At 63.6% G+C, this 20,302-nt stretch overlaps 1 protein-coding gene across 1 annotated transcript; it reads left to right on the top strand.

Annotated features, from left to right (window-relative positions):
* Window positions 1–577: 577 nt before the first annotated feature.
* Window positions 578–19,309, top strand: LOC311204619 (E3 ubiquitin-protein ligase BRE1B-like; the record flags this gene model as incomplete). The annotated part of the gene is made up of 7 exons (XM_084281021.1): window positions 578–728; window positions 2,886–3,035; window positions 8,830–9,042; window positions 14,111–14,236; window positions 14,328–14,468; window positions 17,149–17,250; window positions 19,180–19,309. Coding segments are annotated over exons 1-7 (955 nt in total), but the record flags the coding sequence as incomplete, so codon positions are not given.
* Window positions 19,310–20,302: the final 993 nt, after the last annotated feature.

Here is a 20,302-nt window from a genome sequence, read left to right as displayed (position 1 = left end):
CCTGGGGTTGGGATTTGGGGTCCTGAGGTTGGGATTTGGGGGTCTGGGGGCAGAATTGGGGGTCCTGGGAGGGGGAATTGGGGGGTTTGGGGGTCCTGGGGTTGGAGTTTGGGGGTCCTGGGGTTCAGATTTGGGGGTATGGAGGGGGATTTAGGGGTCTTGGGGGGGGGTTGGGGGTCTGGGGGGGGAATTGGGGGTCCTGGGAGGGGGAATTGGGGGTCTGGGGTGGGATTTGGGGATCCTGGGGGGGGCACTGGGGGTCCCTGGGGGGTAATTGGGGGTCTGGGGGGGGAATTGGGGGTCCTGGGTTCGGATTTGGGGGTCTGTGGGGAGAATTGGGGTCCCTAGAAGGGGGAATTTGGGGTCTGGGGGGAGAATTGGGGCTCCTGGGGTTGGGATTTGGGGGTCTGGGGGGGATTTGGGGGGCTTGGGGGGGGGTTTGGGGGTCTGGGGGGGGAATTGGGGGTCCTGGGAGGGGGAATTGGGGATCCTGGGGGGGCACTGGGGGTCCCTGGGGGGTAATTGGGGGTCTGGGGGGGGATTGGGGGGTGGTTTGGGGGTGGCTGGAGGGGGTTAATTAGCGGAGGAGGCGCTAACGAGCGGCCGGCAGGAAGGCCCAGGAGAGCCAGAAGGAGATGAAGCTGCTGCTGGACATGTACAAATCGGCCCCCAAGGAGCAGAGGGACAAGGTGCAGCTGATGGCAGCTGAGAGGAAGAGCAAGGCCGAGGTCAGCGCCCGCCACCGGCACCCTGACACGCTAAGGACACGCTAAGGACACACTAGGGGCGCCCTGACACGCTAAGGGCATGCTAAGGACACGCTAAGGGCATGCCAGGGGCACCCTGACACCCTAAGGACATGTTAATAACATCCTGACATGCTAAGGACATGCTAAGGGCATGTTAAGGGCATGCCAGGGGCATCCTGACACCCTAAGGACATGCTAAGAACATGTTAATAACACCCTGACATGCTAAGGGCATGTTAAGGACATGTTAAGGGCATGCCGGGGCACCCTGACATGCTAAGGACACGTTAAGGACATGCTAAGGGCATGCCAGGGGCACCCTGACACCCTAAGGACATGCTAAAGACATGTTAAGGGCATGCCAGGGGCGCCCTGACACCCTAAGGACATGCTAAGGGCATGTTAAGGGCATGCCAGGGGCATCCTGACACACTAAGGACATGCTAAGGCCATGTTAATAACACTCTGACACGCTAAGGGCATGCTAAGGACATGCTAAGGACATGCTAGGGGCACCCTGACATGCTAAGGACATGTTAAGGGCATGCTAAGGGCATGCCAGGGGCACCCTGACACACTAATGACATGCTAAGGACATGTTAAGGGCATGCCAGGGGCACCCTGACACACTAAGGGCATGCTAAGGGCATGTTAAGGGCATGCCAGGGGCATCCTGACACACTAAGGACATGCTAAGGCCATGTTAATAACACTCTGACACGCTAAGGGCATGCTAAGGACATGTTAAGGGCATGCCAGGGGCACCCTGACACACTAAGGGCATGCTAAAGACATGTTAAGGGCATGCCAGGGGCACCCTGACACGCTAAGGACATGCTAGGGGCGCCGTGACACACCGAGGACATGTTAAGGGCATGCGACGGGCACCCTGACATCCTAAGGACATGCTAAGGACACGTTAATAACACTCTGACATGCTAAGGGCATGTTAAGGACACGCTAAGGGCATGCTAAGGACATGCTAAGGGCATGTTAATAACACCCTGACACGCTAAGGGCATGCTAAGGACATGCTAAGGGCATGTTAAGGGCATGCCAGCGGCACCCTGACACCGTAAGGACATGTTAAGGGCATGCCAGGGGTGCCCTGACACCCTAAGGACATGTTAATAACATCCTGACATGCTAAGGACATGCTAAGGGCATGCTAGGGGAACGCTGACATGCTAAGGGCACACTAAGGAAATGCTAAGGGCATGCAAAGGGCATGCCAGGGGCACCCTGACACCCTAAGGACATGCTAAGGACATGTTAATAACACCCTGACATGCTAAGGACATGTTAAGGACATGCTGGGGCACCCTGACATGCTAAGGACATGCTAAGGACACGCTAAGGGGCACCCTGACAGGCTATGGGACCCCCTGACACACTAAGGACATGCTAAGGGCACCCTGACACGCTAAGGACATGCTAAGGACGTGTTAATAGCATCCTGACATGCTAAGGACATGCTAAGGACACACCAAGGACACCCAGACACGCCAAGGACATGCTAAGGGCACCCTGACATGCTAAGGCCATGCCAAGGGCACACTAAAGGGCACCCTGACATGCTAAGGACATGCTAAGGACGTGTTAATAGCACCCTGACATGCTAAGGACATGCCAAGGCCACGCCAAGGCCACGCTAAGGACATGCTAAGGGCTCCCTGACACGCTAAGGCCACGCCAAGGGCACGCTAAGGGGCACCCTGACATGCTGAGGACATGCTAAGGACGTGTTCATAGCACCCTGACATGCTAAGGACATGCTAAGGACACACTAAGGACATGCTAAGGACACCCTGACACGCTAAGGACATGCTAAGGACGTGTTCATAGCACCCTGACAGGCTAAAGACATGCCAAGGACACGCTAAGGGCACGCTAAGGACATGCTAAGGACACCCTGACACGCTAAGGACATGCTAAGGACGTGTTAATAGCACCCTGACATGCTAAGGACATGCCAAGGACACACTAAGGGCACGCTGAGGCCACGCTAAGGACATGCTAAGGGCTCCCTGACACGCTAAGGACATGCTAAGGACACGCTAAGGGCACGCTAAGGACATGCTAAGGGCTCCCTGACACGCCAAGGCCACGCTAAGGTCCCCCCTCTCCCCGGTGCAGGCGGAGGAGCTGCGGGCGCGGGCGCGGGAGCTGGAGGAGCGGGAGCGCCGCGAGAGCAAGAAGCTGGCGGACGAGGAGGCGCTGCGGCGCCTGCGCCAGGCCGAGGAGCAGATCGAGCACCTGCAGCGCCGCCTGGCCGCCACCAAGCAGGTGTGACGGCGCGGGGGGGGGTGTGACGTCACGGGGTGACGTCAGGGGGTGACGTCATGGGGTGACGTCATGGGGTGTGGGGTGACGTCATCGGGTGACGTCATGGGGTGTGGGGTGACGTCACGGGGTGACATCGTGGGGTGATGTCATGGGGTGACGTCGTGGGGTGAGGTGACGGGGTGAGGTGACGGTGTGTGACGTCACGGGGTGATGTCACGGGGTGACGTCATGGGGTGATGTCATGGGGTGACGTCGTGGGGTGAGGTGACTGTGTGATGTCACTGGGTGACGTCACGGGGTGATGTCGTGGGGTGACGTCATGGGGTGTGGGGTGACGTCAGGGGGTGACATCACGGGGTGACGTCACGGGGGGTGGGGTGACGTCATGGGGTGACATCGTGGGGTGACGTCACGGGGCGTGGGGTGACGTCACGGGGTGACATCGTGGGGTGACGTCACAGGGGGTGGGGTGTGACGTCACGGGGTGACATCGTGGGGTGACGTCACGGGGTGTGGGGTGTGACGTCATGGGGTGACATCGTGGGGTGACGTCACGGGGTGTGGGGTGTGACGTCACGGGGTGACATCGTGGGGTGACGTCATGGGGTGACGTCGTGGGGTGACGTCGTGGGGTGAGGTGACGGGGTGACATCATGGGGTGATGTCATGGGGTCGTGGGGTGACGTCACGGGCTGGCATCACAGGGTGACGTGGGGTAAGGTGAGGGTGTGTGACATCACTGGGTGACGTCATCGGGTGATGTCGTGGGGTGACGTCATGGGGTGTGGCGTCACGGGGTGACGTCGTGGGGTACTGTCATGGGGTGACGTCATGGGGTGAGGTGACGGTGCGTCACGTCACGGGGTGACGTCATTGGGTGATGTCATTGGGGTGGCGCCGTGGGGTGACGTCATGGGGTGAGGTGACGGTGTGTGACGTCACGGGGTGACGTCATGGGGTGACGTCACAGGGTGTGGTCACGGTGTGGGGCGGCACGGGGTGACGTCGTGGGGTGATGTCACGGGGTCGTGGGGTGACGTCATTGGGTGATGTGGGGTGACGTCACGGGGTGACATCATGGGGTGATGTCATGGGGTCGTGGGGTGACGTCGTGGGGTGATGTCATTGGGGTGGCGCCGTGGGGTGATGTCATGGGGTGAGGTGACGGTGTGTGATGTCACAGGGTGACGTCGTGGGGTGACGTCATGGGGTGAGGTGACGGTGTGTCGCATCACGGGGTGACGTCATGGGGTGACATCATGGGGTGATGTCGTGGGGTGATGCCGTGGGGTGACGTCATGGGGTGTGACGTCACGGGGTGACGTCACGGGGTGAGGTGACGGTGTGTGACGTCACGGGGTGACGTCATGGGGTGACATCATGAGGTGAGGTGACGGTGGGTGATGTCATCGGGTGATGTTGCGGGGTGATGTCATGGGGTGAGGTGACAGTGTGTGACGTCACTGGGTGATGTCGTGGGGTGACGTCATGGTGTGACGTCGTGGGGTGACATGGGGTGAGGTGACAGTGTGTGACATCACTAGGTGACGTCATCGGGTGATGTCGTGGGGTGACGTCATGGGGTGTGGCGTCACGGGGTGACGTCGTGGGGTACTGTCATGGGGTGACGTCATGGGGTGACGTCATGGGGTGAGGTGACGGTGCGTCACGTCACGGGGTGACGTCATTGGGTGATGTCATTGGGGTGGCGCCGTGGGGTGACGTCATGGGGTGAGGTGACGGTGTGTGACGTCACGGGGTGACGTCATGGGGTGACGTCACAGGGTGTGGTCACGGTGTGGGGCGGCACGGGGTGACGTCGTGGGGTGATGTCACGGGGTCGTGGGGTGACGTCATTGGGTGATGTGGGGTGACGTCACGGGGTGACATCATGGGGTGATGTCATGGGGTCGTGGGGTGACGTCGTGGGGTGATGTCATTGGGGTGGCGCCGTGGGGTGATGTCATGGGGTGAGGTGACGGTGTGTGATGTCACAGGGTGACGTCGTGGGGTGACGTCATGGGGTGAGGTGACGGTGTGTCGCATCACGGGGTGACGTCATGGGGTGACATCATGGGGTGATGTCGTGGGGTGATGCCGTGGGGTGACGTCATGGGGTGTGACGTCACGGGGTGACGTCACGGGGTGAGGTGACGGTGTGTGACGTCACGGGGTGACGTCATGGGGTGACATCATGAGGTGAGGTGACGGTGGGTGATGTCATCGGGTGATGTTGCGGGGTGATGTCATGGGGTGAGGTGACAGTGTGTGACGTCACTGGGTGATGTCGTGGGGTGACGTCATGGTGTGACGTCGTGGGGTGACATGGGGTGAGGTGACAGTGTGTGACATCACTAGGTGACGTCATCGGGTGATGTCGTGGGGTGACGTCATGGGGTGTGGCGTCACGGGGTGACGTCGTGGGGTACTGTCATGGGGTGACGTCATGGGGTGACGTCATGGGGTGAGGTGACGGTGCGTCACGTCACGGGGTGACGTCATTGGGTGATGTCATTGGGGTGGCGCCGTGGGGTGACGTCATGGGGTGAGGTGACGGTGTGTTACGTCATGGGGTGACATCATTGGGTGATGTCTTGGGGTGATGTCGTGGGGGTGAGGTGATGGTGTGTGACGTCACTGGGTGATGTCATCGGGTGATGTTGTGGGGTGAGGTGGGGTAAGGTGACGGTCTGTGACATCACTAGGTGACGTTGTGGGGTGACATGGGGTGAGGTGACAGTGTGTGACGTCATGGGGTGTGGGGTGATGTCACGGGGTGACGTCATGGGGTGAGGTGGCGGTGTGTGACGTCACGGGGTGATGTCGTGGGGGTGAGGTGACAGTGTGTGATGTCACTGGGTGACGTCATCGGGTGATGTCATGGGGTGACATCATGGGGTGCGGCCTCGTGGGGTGACGTCGTGGGGGTGAGGTGACAGTGTGTGGCGTCACGGGGTGACGTCATGGGGTGATGTCACGGGGTGAGGTGACGGTGTGTGACGTCACTGTGTGACGTCATGGGGTGACGTCATGGGGTGAGGTGACGGTGTGTGACGTCACGGGGGGATGTCGTGGGGTGACGTTGTGGGGGGAGGTCACACCCCACGACCTCCCCCCATGACGTCACCCGCGATGACGTCACCCTATGACGTCACTGGGCAGGAGGAGGAGGCGCTGCTGTCGGAGATGGACGTGACGGGCCAGGCCTTCGAGGACATGCAGGAGCTGACCTCCCCCCCATGACATCACCCTGTGATGTCACCCCATGACGTCACCCTGTGACATCACCCCGTGACGTCACCCCCTGGTGTGACATCATCACACCCTCCTGTCACGTTCCCCCACCACGCCACCTCCTGGTGTCCCCTCAACCCCCGAGACCTCCCACCCATGACCTCCCCCCATGCTGACCTCACCCCACGACCTCACCCCATGACCTCACCCCATGACGTCACCCCGTGACGTCACCTCCTGGTGTGACGTCATCACACCCTCCCACGACCTTCCCCTCATGAGGTTCCTCCACGGTGTCCCCTCCTGGTGTCCCCTCAACCCCCGAGACCTCCCACCCATGACCTCCCCCCATGGTGACCTCACCCCATGACCTCACCCCATGACATCACCCCATGACGTCACCCCATGACGTCACCCCATGACGTCACCTCCTGGTGTGACGTCATCACACCCTCCTGTGACGTTCCCCCACCACGTCACCTCCTGGTGTCCCCTCAACCCCCGCGACCTCCCACCCATGTCCTCCTCCCATGATGTCTCTTGGTGACCTCCCCCCATGACCTCCCCCCATGACATCACCCCATGACGTCACCCCATGACGTCACCTCCTGCTGTGACGTCATCACACCCTCCCACGACCTTCCCCTCATGAGGTTCCTCCACGATGTCCCCTCCTGGTGTCCCCTCAACCCCCGTGACCTCCCACCCATGGTGTCTCTTGGTGACCTCACCCCATGACCTCACCCTCCGACCTCCCCCCATGATGTCACCCGCGATGACGTCACCCCGTGACGTCACCTCCTGGTGTGACGTCATCACACCCTCCCACGACCTTCCCCTCAAGAGGTTCCTCCACGGTGTCACCTCCTGGTCTCCCCTCCATCCCCATGACCTCCCACCCATGATGTCCCTTGGTGACCTCACCCCACGACCTCGGGTCATGACGTCACCCGCGATGACGTCACCCTATGACGTCACTGGGCAGGAGGAGGAGGCGCTGCTGTCGGAGATGGACGTGACGGGCCAGGCCTTCGAGGACATGCAGGAGCTGACCTCCCCCTAGTGACCTCCCCCCATGACATCACCCCATGACATCACCCCATGACATCACCCCATGACGTCACCCCATGACGTCACCCCGTGACGTCACCCCCTGGTGTGACATCATCACACCCTCCCATGACCTTCCCCTCATGAGGTTCCTCCACGAGGTCCCCTCCTGGTGTCCCCTCAACCCCCGTGACCTCCCCCCATGGTGTCACACCCCACGACCTCCCCCCATGACATCACCCCATGACGTCACCCCGTGACATCACCCCCTGGTGTGACGTCATCACACCCTCCCACGACCTTCCCCTCATGAGGTTCCTCCACGGTGTCACCTCCTGGTGTCTCCTCAACCCCCGTGACCTCCCACCCATGGTGTCTCTTGGTGACCTCACCCCATGACCTCACCCTCCGACCTCCCCCCATGATGTCACCCGCGATGACGTCACCCCGTGACGTCACCTCCTGCTGTGACGTCATCACACCCTCCCACAACCTTCCTCTCATGAGGTTCCTCCACGAGGTCCCCTCCTGGTGTCCCCTCAACCCCCGAGACCTCCCCCCATGGTGTCCCTTGGTGACCTCACCCCATGACGTCACCCCACGACCTCCCCCCATGACGTCACCCGCGATGACGTCACCCTATGACGTCACTGGGCAGGAGGAGGAGGCGCTGCTGTCGGAGATGGACGTGACGGGCCAGGCCTTCGAGGACATGCAGGGAGCTGACCTCCCCCCCTCCAATGACATCACCCCAATGACCTCCCCCCATGACATCACCCTATGACATCACCCCATGACGTCACCCCATGACGTCACCTCCTGGTGTGACATCATCACACCCTCCCATGACGTTCCCCCACCACGTCACCTCCTGGTGTCCCCTCAACCCCCGAGACCTCCCACCCATGACCTCCCCCCATGGTGACCTCACCCCATGACCTCACCCCATGACCTCACCCCATGACATCACCCCATGACGCCACCCCCTGGTGTGACATCATCACACCCTCCCGTGACGTTCCCCCCACCACGTCACCTCCTGGTGTCCCCTCAACCCCCGTGACCTCCTCCCATGGTGTCACACCCCACGACCTCACCCCATGACCTCACCCCATGACGTCACCCCATGACGTCACCCCCTGGTGTGACGTCATCACACCCTCCCACGACCTTCCCCTCATGAGGTTCCTCCACGAGGTCCCCTCCTGGTGTCCCCTCAACCCCCGAGACCTCCCCACATGGTGTCACACCCCATGACCTCACACTATGACGTCACTCTATGATATCACCCCGTGACGTCACACCGTGACGTCACCCCCTGGTGTGACGTCATCACACCCTCCCACGACCTTCCCCTCATGAGGTTCCTCCACGGTGTCACCTCCTGGTATCCCCTCCATCCCCATGACCTCCCACCCATGATGTCCCTTGGTGACCTCACCCCACGACCTCACCCTCCGACCTCCCCCTATGACGTCACCCGCGATGACGTCACCCCATGACGTCACAGGAGGAGGAGGCGCTGCTGTCGGAGATGGACGTGACGGGCCAGGCCTTCGAGGACATGCAGGAGCAGAACCTGCGGCTGCTGCAGCAGCTCCGCGAGAAGGACGACGCCAACTTCAAGCTGATGTCCGAGCGGATCAAGGCCAACCAGATCCACAAGCTGCTCCGCGAGGAGAAGGACGAGCTGGCCGAGCAGGTCCTGGCCCTCAAGGCACAGGTAGGGGGGGCTTCAGAGGGGTTTTGGGGTGGTGGGATCATGGGGAGACCCAGGATCCCAGGTGGGACCTCCTGGGGGGGTCTCCGAGGGGTTTTGGGGTGGTGGGATCATGGGGGGACCCAGGAACCCAGGTGGGACCTCCTGGGGGGTCTCCAAGGGGTTTTGGGGTGGTGGGATCATGGGGGGACCCAGGATCCCAGGTGGGACCCAGGAGGAGGAGGTTGAGGTGGTGGGATGGGTTCCTCAGCTTCAGAGTCCATGAAGAACATGGTAGGAGCAGGTCCTGGCCCTCAAGGCACAGGTGGGACCCCCCAAGGGGCTTTCCGAGGGGTTTTGGGGTGGTGGGATCATGGGGAGACCCAGGATCCCAGGTGGGACCTCCTGGGGGGTCTCTGAGGGGTTTTGGGGTGGTGGGATCATGAGGGGACCCAGGATCCCAGGTGGGACCCAAGAGGAGGAGGTTGAGGTGGTGGGATGGGTTCCTCAGCTTCAGAGTCCTTGGAGAAACCAGGTGGGATCCAGGAGGGACCATGGTGGGACCCAGGATCCCAGGTGGGACCTCCTGGGGGGTCTCCGAGGGGTTTTGGGGTGGTGGGACCATAGGGGGACCCAGGATCCCAGGTGGGACCTCCTGGGGGGGGTCTCCAAGGGGTTTTGGGGTGGTGGGAGGAGGTTGAGGTGGTGGGATGGGTTCCTCAGCTCCAAAGTCCGTGGAGAACATGGTAGGAGCAGGTCCTGGTCCTCAAGGCACAGGTGGGGGGGCTTCAGAGGGGTTTTGGGGTGGTGGGATCATGGGGGGACCCAGGATCCCAGGTGGGACCTCCTGGGGGGGTCTCCGAGGGGTTTTGGGGTGGTGGGATCGTGGGGGGTCCCAGGATCCCAGGTGGGACCCAGGAGGAGGAGGATGAGGTGGTGGGATGGGTTCCTCAGCTCCAAAGTCCATGGAGAACATGGTAGGAGCAGGTCCTGGCCCTCAAGGCACAGGTGGGACCCCCCCGGGGGGGCTTCAAAGGGTTTTGGGGTGGTGGGACCATGGGGGGACCCAGGACCCCAGGTGGGACCCAGGAGGAGGAGGGTGAGGTGGTGGGATGGGTTCCTCAGCTTCAGAGTCCGTGGAGAACATGGTAGGAGCAGGTCCTGGCCCTCAAGGCACAGGTGGGGGGGCTTCAGAGGGGTTTTGGGGTGGTGGGATCATGGGGGGACCCAGGATCCCAGGTGGGACCTCCTGGGGGGTCTCGGAGGGGTTTTGGGGTGGTGGTGGGGTCTGGAGGTGGTTGGGAGGGAAGAGGAGGAGAAGGATGAGGTGGCCGAGCAGGTTCTGGCCCTCAAGGCACAGGTGGGACCTCCTGGGGAGGGGTCCCAGGGGTTTTGGGGTGGTGGGACCATGGGGGGACCCAGGATCCCAGGTGGGACCTCCTGGGGGCATCTCCAAGGGGTCTGGAGGTGGTTGGGTGGGAGGAACCCAAGGGAAGAGGAGGAGGAGGAGGAGGAGGAGAAGGACGAGCTGGCCGAGCAGGTCCTGGCCCTCAAGGCACAGGTGGGGGGGCTTCAGAGGGGTTTTGGGGTGGTGGGATCATGGGGAGACCCAGGATCCCAGGTGGGACCTCCTGGGGGGTTCTCCGGGGGGTTTTGGGGTGATGGGAGGAGGATGAGGTGGTGGGATGGGTTCCTCAGCTCCAAAGTCCATGGAGAAGCCAGGTGGGATCCAGGAGGGACCATGGTGGGACCCAGGATCCCAGGTGGGACCTCCTGGGGGGTCTCCGAGAGGTTTTGGGGTGGTAGGGGTTGGTGGAGGGGTCTGGAGGTGGTTGGGAGGGAAGAGGAGGAGAAGGACGAGCTGGCTGAGCAGGTCCTGGCCCTCAAGGCACAGGTGGGACCCCCCTGGGGGGGCTTCAAAGGGTTTTGGGGTGGTGGGACCATGGGGGGACCCAGGATCCCAGGTGGGACCTCCTGGGGGGTCTCCGAGGGGTTTTGGGGTGATGGGAGGAGGATGAGGTGGTGGGATGGGTTCCTCAGCTCCAAAGTCCGTGGAGAAGCCAAGTGGGATCCAGGAGGGACCATGGTGGGACCCAGGATCCCAGGTGGGACCTCCTGGGGGGTCTCCCAGGGGGTTTGGGGGTGGTGGGATCATGGGGAGACCCAGGATCCCAGGTGGGACCCCCCTGGGGGGGCTTCAAAGGGTTTTGGGGTGGTGGGATCATGAGGGGACCCAGGATCCCAGGTGGGACCCAGGAGGAGGAGGTTGAGGTGGTGGGATGGGTTCCTCAGCTCCAAAGTCCGTGGAGAAGCCAAGTGGGATCCAGGAGAGACCATAGTGGGACCCAGGATCCCAGGTGGGACCGCCTGGGGGGTCTCCGAGGGGTTTTGGGGTGGTGGGATCATGGGGAGACCCAGGATCCCAGGTGGGACCTCCTGGGGGGTCTCCGAGGGGTTTTGGGGTGGTGGTGGGGTCTGGAGGTGGTTGGGAGGGAGGTTGGGTGGGAGGAACCCAAGGGAAGAGGAGGAGGAGAAGGATGAGGTGGCCGAGCAGGTCCTGGCCCTCAAGGCACAGGTGGGACCCCCCTGGGGGGGCTTCGAGGGGTTTTGGGGTGGTGGGATCATGAGGGGACCCAGGATCCCAGGTGGGACCTCCTGGGGGGTCTCCGAGGGGTTTTGGGGTGATGGGAGGAGGTTGAGGTGGTGGGATGGGTTCCTCAGCTCCAAAGTCCATGGAGAAGCCAGGTGGGATCCAGGAGGGACCATGGTGGGACCCAGGATCCCAGGTGGGACCTCCTGGGGGGTCTCCAAGAGGTTTTGGGGTGGTGGGACCATGGGGGGACCCAGGATCCCAGGTGGGACCCAGGGGGGGTCTCCAAGGGGTTTTGGGGTGGTGGGACCCAGGGGGGGCCCAGGGGGGTCCAGATCTTCAGGTGGGACCCATGTGGGACCCAAGAGGGACCCAGGTGTCCAAGAGGGACCCAGGTGGGACCCAGAAGGGACCATGGTGGGACCCAGGGGGGTCCAAGGGGGGTCCAGGTCTTCAGGTGGGACCCAAGAGGGACCCAGGAGGGACCCAAGTGGGATCCAGGTGGGACCCAGGTGAGGTCCCAAGTGTCCAGGTGGGACCCAGGGGGGGTCCAGGAGGGTCTCAGGGGGCGTCCAGGGGGGATCCAGGTCTTCAAGTGGGACCCAAGAGGGACCCAGGAGGGTCTCAGGGGGGGTCCAGGTCTTCAGGTGGGACCCAGGTAGGACCCAAGAGGGACCCAGGTGGGATCCAGGTGGGACCCAAGAGGGACTCAGGTGGGATCCAGGTGGGACCCAGGGGGGTCCTGGGGGGGTCCAGGTGTCCAGGGGGGATCATGTTGGGACCCAGGGGGGTCCAGGGGGGGTCCAGATCTTCAAGATGGGACCCAGGTGGGACCCAAGAGGGACCCAGATGGGACTCAGGGGGGTCCAGGAGGGGTCCAGGTCTTCAGGTGGCACCCTGGTGGGATCCAGGAGGGACCCAGGTGGGATCCAGGTGGGACCCAAGTGTCCAAGTGGGATCCTGGTGGGACCCAGGGGAGGTCCAGGGGGGGTCCAGGTCTTCAAGTGGGACCCAAGAGGGACCCAGGAGGGACCCAGGTGTCCAGGTGGGACCCAGGGGAGTCCCAGGGGGGGTCCAGGTCTTCAGGTGGGACCCTGGTGGGACCCAAGAGGGACCCAGGAGGGACCCAGGTAGGACCCAGGTTGGACCCAGGTGGGATCCAGGGGGGACCCAAGTGTCCAAGTGGGATCCTGGTGGGACCCAAGGGGATCCAGGCGGGGTCCAGGTCTTCAGGTGGGACCCAAGAGGGTCCCAGGGGGGTCTCAGGGGGGGTCCAGATCTTCAGGTGGGACCCAGGGGGGGATCCAGGAGGGACCCAGGTGGGACCCAAGTGTCCAAGTGGGATCCTGGTGGGACCCAGGGGAGGTCCGGGGGGGGTCCAGGTCTTCAGGTGGGACCCAGATGGGACCCAGGGGGGTCTCAGGGGGGTCCCAGGGGGGGTCCAGATCTTCAGGTGGGACCCAGGGGGGGATCCAGGAGGGACCCAGGTGGGATCCAAGTGTCCAAGTGGGATCCTGGTGGGACCCAGGGGAGGTCCAGGGGGGGGTCCAGGTCTTCAAGTGGGACCCAAGAGGGACCCAGGAGGGACCCAGGTGTCCAGGTGGGACCCAGGAGGGACCCAGGTGGGACCCAGGAGGGACCCAGGGGGGGTCCAGGTCTTCAGGTGGGACCCTGGTGGGACCCAAGAGGGACCCAAGAGGGACCCAGGTGGGACCCAGGTTGGACCCAGGTGGGATCCAGGGGGGACCCAAGTGTCCAAGTGGGATCCAGGTGGGACCCAAGGGGGTCCAGGCGGGGTCCAGGTCTTCAGGTGGGACCCAAGAGGGTCCCAGGTGGGTCCCAGGGGGGTCTCAGGGGGGTCCCAGGGGGGGTCCAGATCTTCAGGTGGGACCCAGGTGGGATCCAGGAGGGACCATGGTGGGACCCAGGGGGGTTCAGGGGGGGTCCAGGTCTTCAGGTGGGACCCAAGAGGGACCCAGGTGGGATCCAGGTGGGACCCAGGAGGGACCCAGGGGGGTCCCAGGGGGGATCCAGGTCTTCAGCTGGGACCCAGGTGGGACCCAAGAGGGACCCAGATGGGACTCAGGGGGGTCCAGGGGTGGTCCAGGGGGGGTCCAGGTCTTCAGGTGGGACCCTGGTGGGATCCAGGAGGGATCCAGGTGTCCAAGTGGGACCCAGGTGGGACCATGGTGGGACCCAGGTGTCCAGGTGGGACCCAGGTGGGTCCCAGGGGGGTCTCAGGGGGTGTCCAGGTCTTCAGTTGGGACCCAGTTGGGATCTAGTTGGGACCCAGTTGGGACCCCTCTCTTCAGGGTCTCCCTGAGGAGAACCACCCATCTCCATGGGACATCCTGATGGACCCCACCACCCATCCCACCCCTTCCTATCCCCCCCACCCCTTCCTATCCCCCCCCAACCCCTTCCTATCCCCCCCCAACCCTTTCCTATCCTCCCCCACCCCTTCCTATCCCCCCCCCACCCCTTCCTGTCCCCCCCCAAAAGGTGGATGCCCAACTACTGGTGGTCCAGAAGCTGGAGGAGAAGGAGAGAGGCCTCCAGAGCAGCTTGGCCGCCGTGGAGAAGGAGCTGGCCCTGCGCTCCCAAGCCCTGGAGCTCAACAAACGCAAGGTGCTGACCCCCCCTCACCACCCAGGGGGGTTGGTGGCACCCAAAACCATGTCCCCCCACCCCATTTCACCCCCCCACCCCTGGTCCTCAGGCGGTGGAGGCCGCCCAGTTGGCTGAAGACCTTCGGGCTCAAGGGGAGCACGTCCAGGGGAGGCTGAGGGAGCTGCAGGCCTGTGCCGCAGAGAACAGGGCGGCCAAGGACAAGGAGTCCCTCAGCCTCAAGAGGGCACAGGTAGGGGGGGCTGGGGGGGGGGTTGGGGGGGTTGGGGTGGGCTTGGAGGACCTCCGGGACCTCCTGGACCACCCCGTGGTGGAGGTGGTTGAGGGACCCGTTGGGTTCCTTTGGGTTCCTTTGGGTTCTCTTGGGTTCTCTTGGGTTCTCTTGGGTGCTGGAGACTGGGGGATCCATGGGGTGGGACCCACGGGGGGTCCTGGGGATTTTGGGTGCGGTTGGGGTGGGCTTGGAGATCATCCAGGACCTCCTGGACCACCCCATGGTGGAGGTGGTTGAGGGACCCGTTGGGTTCCATTGGGTTCCTTTGGGTTCTGTTGGGTCTTCTTGGGTTTTGGGGACTGGAGGATCCATGGGGTGAGACCCACAGGGGGTCCTGGGGATTTTGGGTGGGGTGGGGGTGGTCTTTGAGGACCCCTGGGACCTCCTGGTGGGTCCACAGTGGGGGTGGGTTGAGGGACCCGTTGGGTTCTGTTGGGTCCTGTTGGGTTCTCTTGGGTTCTGTTGGGTCCTCTTGGGTTCTGGAGACTGGGGGATCCATGGGGTGGGACCCACAGGGGGTCCTGGGGATTTTGGGTGGGGTTGGGGTGGGCTTGGAGGACCTCCAGGACCTCCTGGTGGGTCCATGTTGGAGGCAGGTTGAGGGAGATGTTGGGTTCTGTTGGGTTCCTTTGGGTTCTCTTGGGTCCTGTTGGGTTCTCTTGGGTTCTGTTGGGTTCTCTTGGGTTCTGGAGACTGTGGGATCCATGGGGTGGGACCCACAGGGGGTTCTGGGGATTTTGGGTGGGGTTGGGTGGTCTTTCAGGACCTCCAGGACCACCCCGTGGTGGAGGTGGTTGAAGGACCCGTTGGGTTCCATTAGGTTCTGTTGGGTTCTGTTGGGTCCTCTTGGGTTCTGGAGACTGGGGGATCCATGGGGTGGGACCCACAGGGGGTCCTGGGGATTTTGGGTGGGGTTGGGGTGGGCTTGGAGGACCTCCAGGACCTCCTGGTGGGTCCATGTTGGAGGCAGGTTGAGGGAGATGTTGGGTTCTGTTGGGTTCCTTTGGGTTCTCTTGGGTCCTGTTGGGTTCTCTTGGGTTCTGTTGGGTTCTCTTGGGTTCTGGAGACTGTGGGATCCATGGGGTGGGACCCACAGGGGGTCCTGGGGATTTTGGGTGGGGTAGGGGTGGTCTTTGAGTACCTCCAGGACCACCCCATGGTGGAGGTGGTTGAAGGACCCGTTGGGTTCTCTTGGGTCCTGTTGGGTTCTCTTGGGTTCTCTTGGGTTCTCTTGGGTTTCATTGGGTCCTCTTGGGTTCCTGAGACTGGGGGATCCATGGGGTGGGACCCACAGGGGGTCCTGGGGATTTTGGGTGGGGTTGGGGTGGTCTTGGAGGACCTCCGGGACCTCCTGGACCATCCCGTGGTGGAGGTGGTTGAGGGACCCGTTGGGTTCCTTTGGGTTCCTTTGGGTTCTCTTGGGTTCTCTTGGGTTCTCTTGGGTTCTGGAGACTGGGGGATCCATGGGGTGGGACCCAAAAGGGGTCCTGGGGATTTTGGGTGGGGTAGGGTGGTCTTGAGGGACCTCCAGGACCACCCCATGGTGGAGGTGGTTGAAGGACCCATTGGGTTCCGTTGGGTTCTCTTGGGTTCTGTTGGGTTCTGTTGGGTCCTCTTGGGTTCTGGAGACTGGGGGATCCATGGGGTGGGACCCACAAGGGGTCCTGGGGATTTTGGGTGGGGTTGGGGTGGGCTTGGAGGACCTCCGGGATCTCCTGGACTACCCCGTGGTGGAGATGGTTGAGGGACCCATTGGGTTCCATTGGGTTCTCTTGAGTCCTGTTGGGTTCTCTTGGGTCCTTTTGGGGTCTTCTTGGGTTTTGGGGAGTGGGGGATCCATGGGGTGGGACCCACAGGGGGTCCTGGGGATTTTGGGTGGGGTTGGGGTGGGCTTGGAGGACCTCCAGGACCTCCTGGACCACCCCATGGTGGAGGTGGTTGAGGGACCCATTGGGTTCCTTTGGGTTCCTTTGGGTTTCATTGGGTTCTGTTGGGTTCTGGGGACTGGGGGATCCATGGGGTGGGACCCACGGGGGGTCCTGGGGATTTTGGGTGGGGTGGGGGTGGTCTTGGAGGACCTCTGGGACCTCCTGGTGGGTCCACAGTGGGGGTGGGTTGAGGGACCCGTTGGGTTCTCTTGGGTCCTGTTGGGTTCCTTTGGGTTCTGTTGGGTCCTCTTGGGTTCTGGAGACTGGGGGATCCATGGGGTGGGACCCACGGGGGGTTCTGGGGATTTTAGGGGGGGTAGGGTGGGGTTGGGTGGTCTTTCAGGACCTCCTGGTGGGTCCATGGTGGAGGTGGTTGAGGGACACGTTGGGTTCTCTTGGGTTTCTTTGGGTTCTCTTGGGTTCTGTTGGGTCCTCTTGGGTTCTGGAGACCGGGGGATCCATGGGGTGGGACCCACAAGGGGTCCTGGGGATTTTGGGTGGGGTAGGGTGGTCTTTCAGGCCCTCCAGGACCTCCAGGACCACCCCATGATGGAGGTGGTTGAGGGACCCATTGGGTTCCATTGGGTCCTGTTGGGTTCTGGGGTCCTGGGGAGGGTCTGGGGTGGGGGATGGGGGTTTGTGGTGGGATCTCCAGGGGGTTTGGGGGGTCCTTTGGGTCAGTGTCACCCCCAAACACCCCACCCCCCCAGGAGGAGCTGTCGCGGCTGCGGCGGAAGCTGGAGAAGCAGCGGAAGGTGGAGGTCTACGCCGACGCCGACCAGATCCTGCAAGAGGAGATCAAGGAGTACCGGGTACGGGCTGGGGGACCTTGGGAGGGGGCCTGGAGGCCCCTGGGTGGGGGTTGGAGGCCTTTGGGTGGGGGTTGGAGGCCTTTGGGTGGGGGTTGGAGGACCTTGGCCTCCCTTGGAGGACCTTGGGTGGGGCCTGGAGGCCCCTGGTTGGGGCCTGGAGGCCCCTGGGTGGGTCTGGAGGACCCTGGATGGGGCCTGGAGGCCCCTGGGTGGCTCTGGAGGCCTTTGGCTGGGTCTGGAGGCCTTTGGCTGGGGCCTGGAGGCCCCTGATTGGGGCCTGGAGGCCTTTGGGTGGCTCTGGAGGCCCTTGATTGGGGCCTGTAGGCCTTGGCTGGGCCTGTAGGCCTTTGGCTGGGGCCTGGAGGCCTTTGACTGGGTCTGGAGGCCTTTGGCTGGGGCCTGGAGGCCTTTGACTGGGGCCTGTAGGCCTTTGGGTGGGGCCTGGAGGCCCCTGATTGGGGCCTGTAGGCCTCTGGCTGGGTCTGTAGGCCCCTGGTTGGGCCCTGGAGGCCTTTGGGTGGGGTCTGGAGGCCTTTGGGTGGCTCTGGAAGCCCTTGGTTGGGGCCTGGAAGCCTTGGCTGGGCCTGTAGGCCTTTGGTTTGGCCTGGAGGACCCTGGGTGGGGCCTCTAGGCCTTTGGCTGAGTCTGGAGGCCTTTGGCTGGGGCCTGGAGGCCCCTGGGTGGGTCTGGAGACCCTTGGAAGGGCTTGATAGGCCCTTGGCTGGGGCCTGTAGGCCCCTGACTGGGCCTATAGGCCCCTGGGTGGGTCTGGAGGCCCCTGGTTGGGGCCTGTAGGCCTTTGGTTGGGCCTGGAGGACCTTGGCTGGGGCCTGGAGGCCTTTGGGTGGCTCTGGAGGCCCTTGATTGGGGCCTGTAGGCCTTTGGGTGGGGCCTGTAGACCCCTGACTGGGGCCTGGAGGCCTTTGGGTGGCTCTGGAGGCCCCTGGTTGGGGCCTGGAGGCCTCTGGCTGGGTCTGGAGGACCCTGGCTGGGGCCTGGAGGCCTTTGGGTGGCTTTGGAGGCCTTTGGTTGAGGCCTGGAGGCCCCTGGGTGGGTCTGGAGGCCCCCTGTTTGGGGCCTGGAGGCCTTTGGGTGGGTCTGGAGGCCCCTGTTTGGGGCCTGTAGGCCTCTGGCTGGGGCCTGGAGGCCTCTGGCGGGGTCTGGATGCCTTTGGCTGGGGCCTGGAGGCCCCTGGTGGGTCTGGAGGCCTTTGGCTGGGGCCTGTAGACCCCTGGTTGGGGCCTGTAGGCCTTTGGGTGGGGCCTGTAGGCCCCTGATTGGGGCCTGTAGGCTTCTGGCTGGGGCCTGTAGACCCCTGGGTGGGGCCTGTAGGCCCCTGGGTGGCTCTGGAGGACCCTGGATGGGGCCTGGAGGCCTTTGGTTGGCTCTGGAGGCCTTTGGCTGGGGTCTGTAGGCCTCTGGCTGGGCCTGGAGGACCTTGGAAGGGCTTGATAGGCCCTTGGATGGGTCCTGGAGGCCCCTGGGTGGCTCTGGAGGCCTTTGTCTGGGGCCTGTAGGCCTCTGGCTGGGCCTGGAGGACCTTGGAAGGGCTTGATAGGCCCTTGGATGGGGCCTGGAGGCCTTTGGGTGGCTCTGGAGGCCCCTGGGTGGCTCTGGAGGCCCCTGGTTGGGCCCTGGAGGCCTTTGGGTGGAGCCTGTAGACCCCTGGGTGGCTCTGGAGACCCTTGGAAGGGCTTGATAGGCCCTTGGCTGGGGCCTGGAGGCCCCTGATTGGCGCCTGGAGGGCCTTGGATGGGGCCTGGAGGCCTCTGGCTGGGCCTGGAGGCCCCTGACTGGGGCCTGGAGGCCTTTGGGTGGCTCTGGAGGCCCCCAGGTGGGGCCTGTAGACCCCTGGTGGGTCTGGAGGACCCTGGATGGGGCCTGGAGGCCTTTGGCTGGGGCCTGTAGGCCCCTGTTTGGGGCCCGTAGGCCTCTGGCTGGGGCCTGGAGGCCCTTGGTTGGGGCCTGGAGGCCTTGGCTGGGCCTGTAGGCCTCTGGCTGGGGCCTATAGGCCTCTGGCTGGGCCTGGAGGACCTTGGATGGACCCTGGAGGCCGTTGGTGGGGCCTGTAGACCCCTGGGTGGATCTGAAGGACCGTGGGTGGGGCCTGGAGGCCTTTGGGTGGCTCTGGAGGCCCTTGATTGGGGCCTGGAGGCCTTTGGCTGGGGCCTGTAGGCCTCTGGCTGGGGCCTGGAGGCCCCTGGGTGGCTCTGGAGGCCTCTGGCTGGGCCTGGAGGCCCTTGGAAGGGCTTGATAGGCCCTTGGCTGGGGCCTGGAGGCCTTTGACTGGGGCTTGTAGGCCTCTGGCTGGGCCTGGAGGACCTTGGAAGGGCTTGATAGGCCCTTGGATGGGGCCTGGAGGCCCCTGACTGGGGCCTGTAGGCCCCTGGGTGGATCTGAAGGACCCTGGATGGGGCCTGGAGGCCCCTGGGTGGGTCTGGAGGACCCTGGTTGGGGCCTGTAGGCCTCTGGCTGGGGCCTGGAGGCCTTTGGCTGGGGTCTGGAGGCCCTTGGATGGGGCCTGGAGGCCTTTGGGTGGCTCTGGAAGCCCCTGGTTGGGGCCTGGAGGACCCTGGATGGGGCCTGGAGGCCTTTGGGTGGCTCTGGAGACCCCTGACTGGGGCCTGTAGGCCTCTGGCTGGGGCCTGGAGGCCCCTGATTGGTGCCTGGAGGGCTTTGGATGGGGCCTGGAGGCCTCTGGCTGGGCCTGGAGGACCTTGGATGGGGCCTGGAGGCCTTTGGGTGGCTTTGGAGGCCTTTGGGTGGGGCCTGTAGACCCCTGGGTGGCTCTGAAGGCCCCTGGCTGGGGCCTGGAGGCCTTTGGGTGGGGCCTGGAGGCCCCTGACTGGGGCCTATAGGCCTCTGACTGGGCCTGGAGACCTTGGATGGACCCTGTAGGCCTTTGGCTGGGGCCTGGAGGCCTTTGGGTGGGCCTGGAGGCCCCTGACTGGGGCCTGTAGGCCCCTGGGTGGCTCTGGAGGCCCCTGACTGGGGCCTGGAGGCCCCTGGGTGGCTCTGGAGGCCCCTGACTGGGGCCTGGAGGCCTCTGGCT

Source organism: Gallinula chloropus (genome assembly GCF_964237585.1).
Source record: "Gallinula chloropus genome assembly, contig: HAP1_SCAFFOLD_648, whole genome shotgun sequence".
Taxonomy (NCBI): domain Eukaryota; kingdom Metazoa; phylum Chordata; class Aves; order Gruiformes; family Rallidae; genus Gallinula; species Gallinula chloropus.
This window is presented reverse-complemented; position numbering and strand designations above follow the sequence as displayed.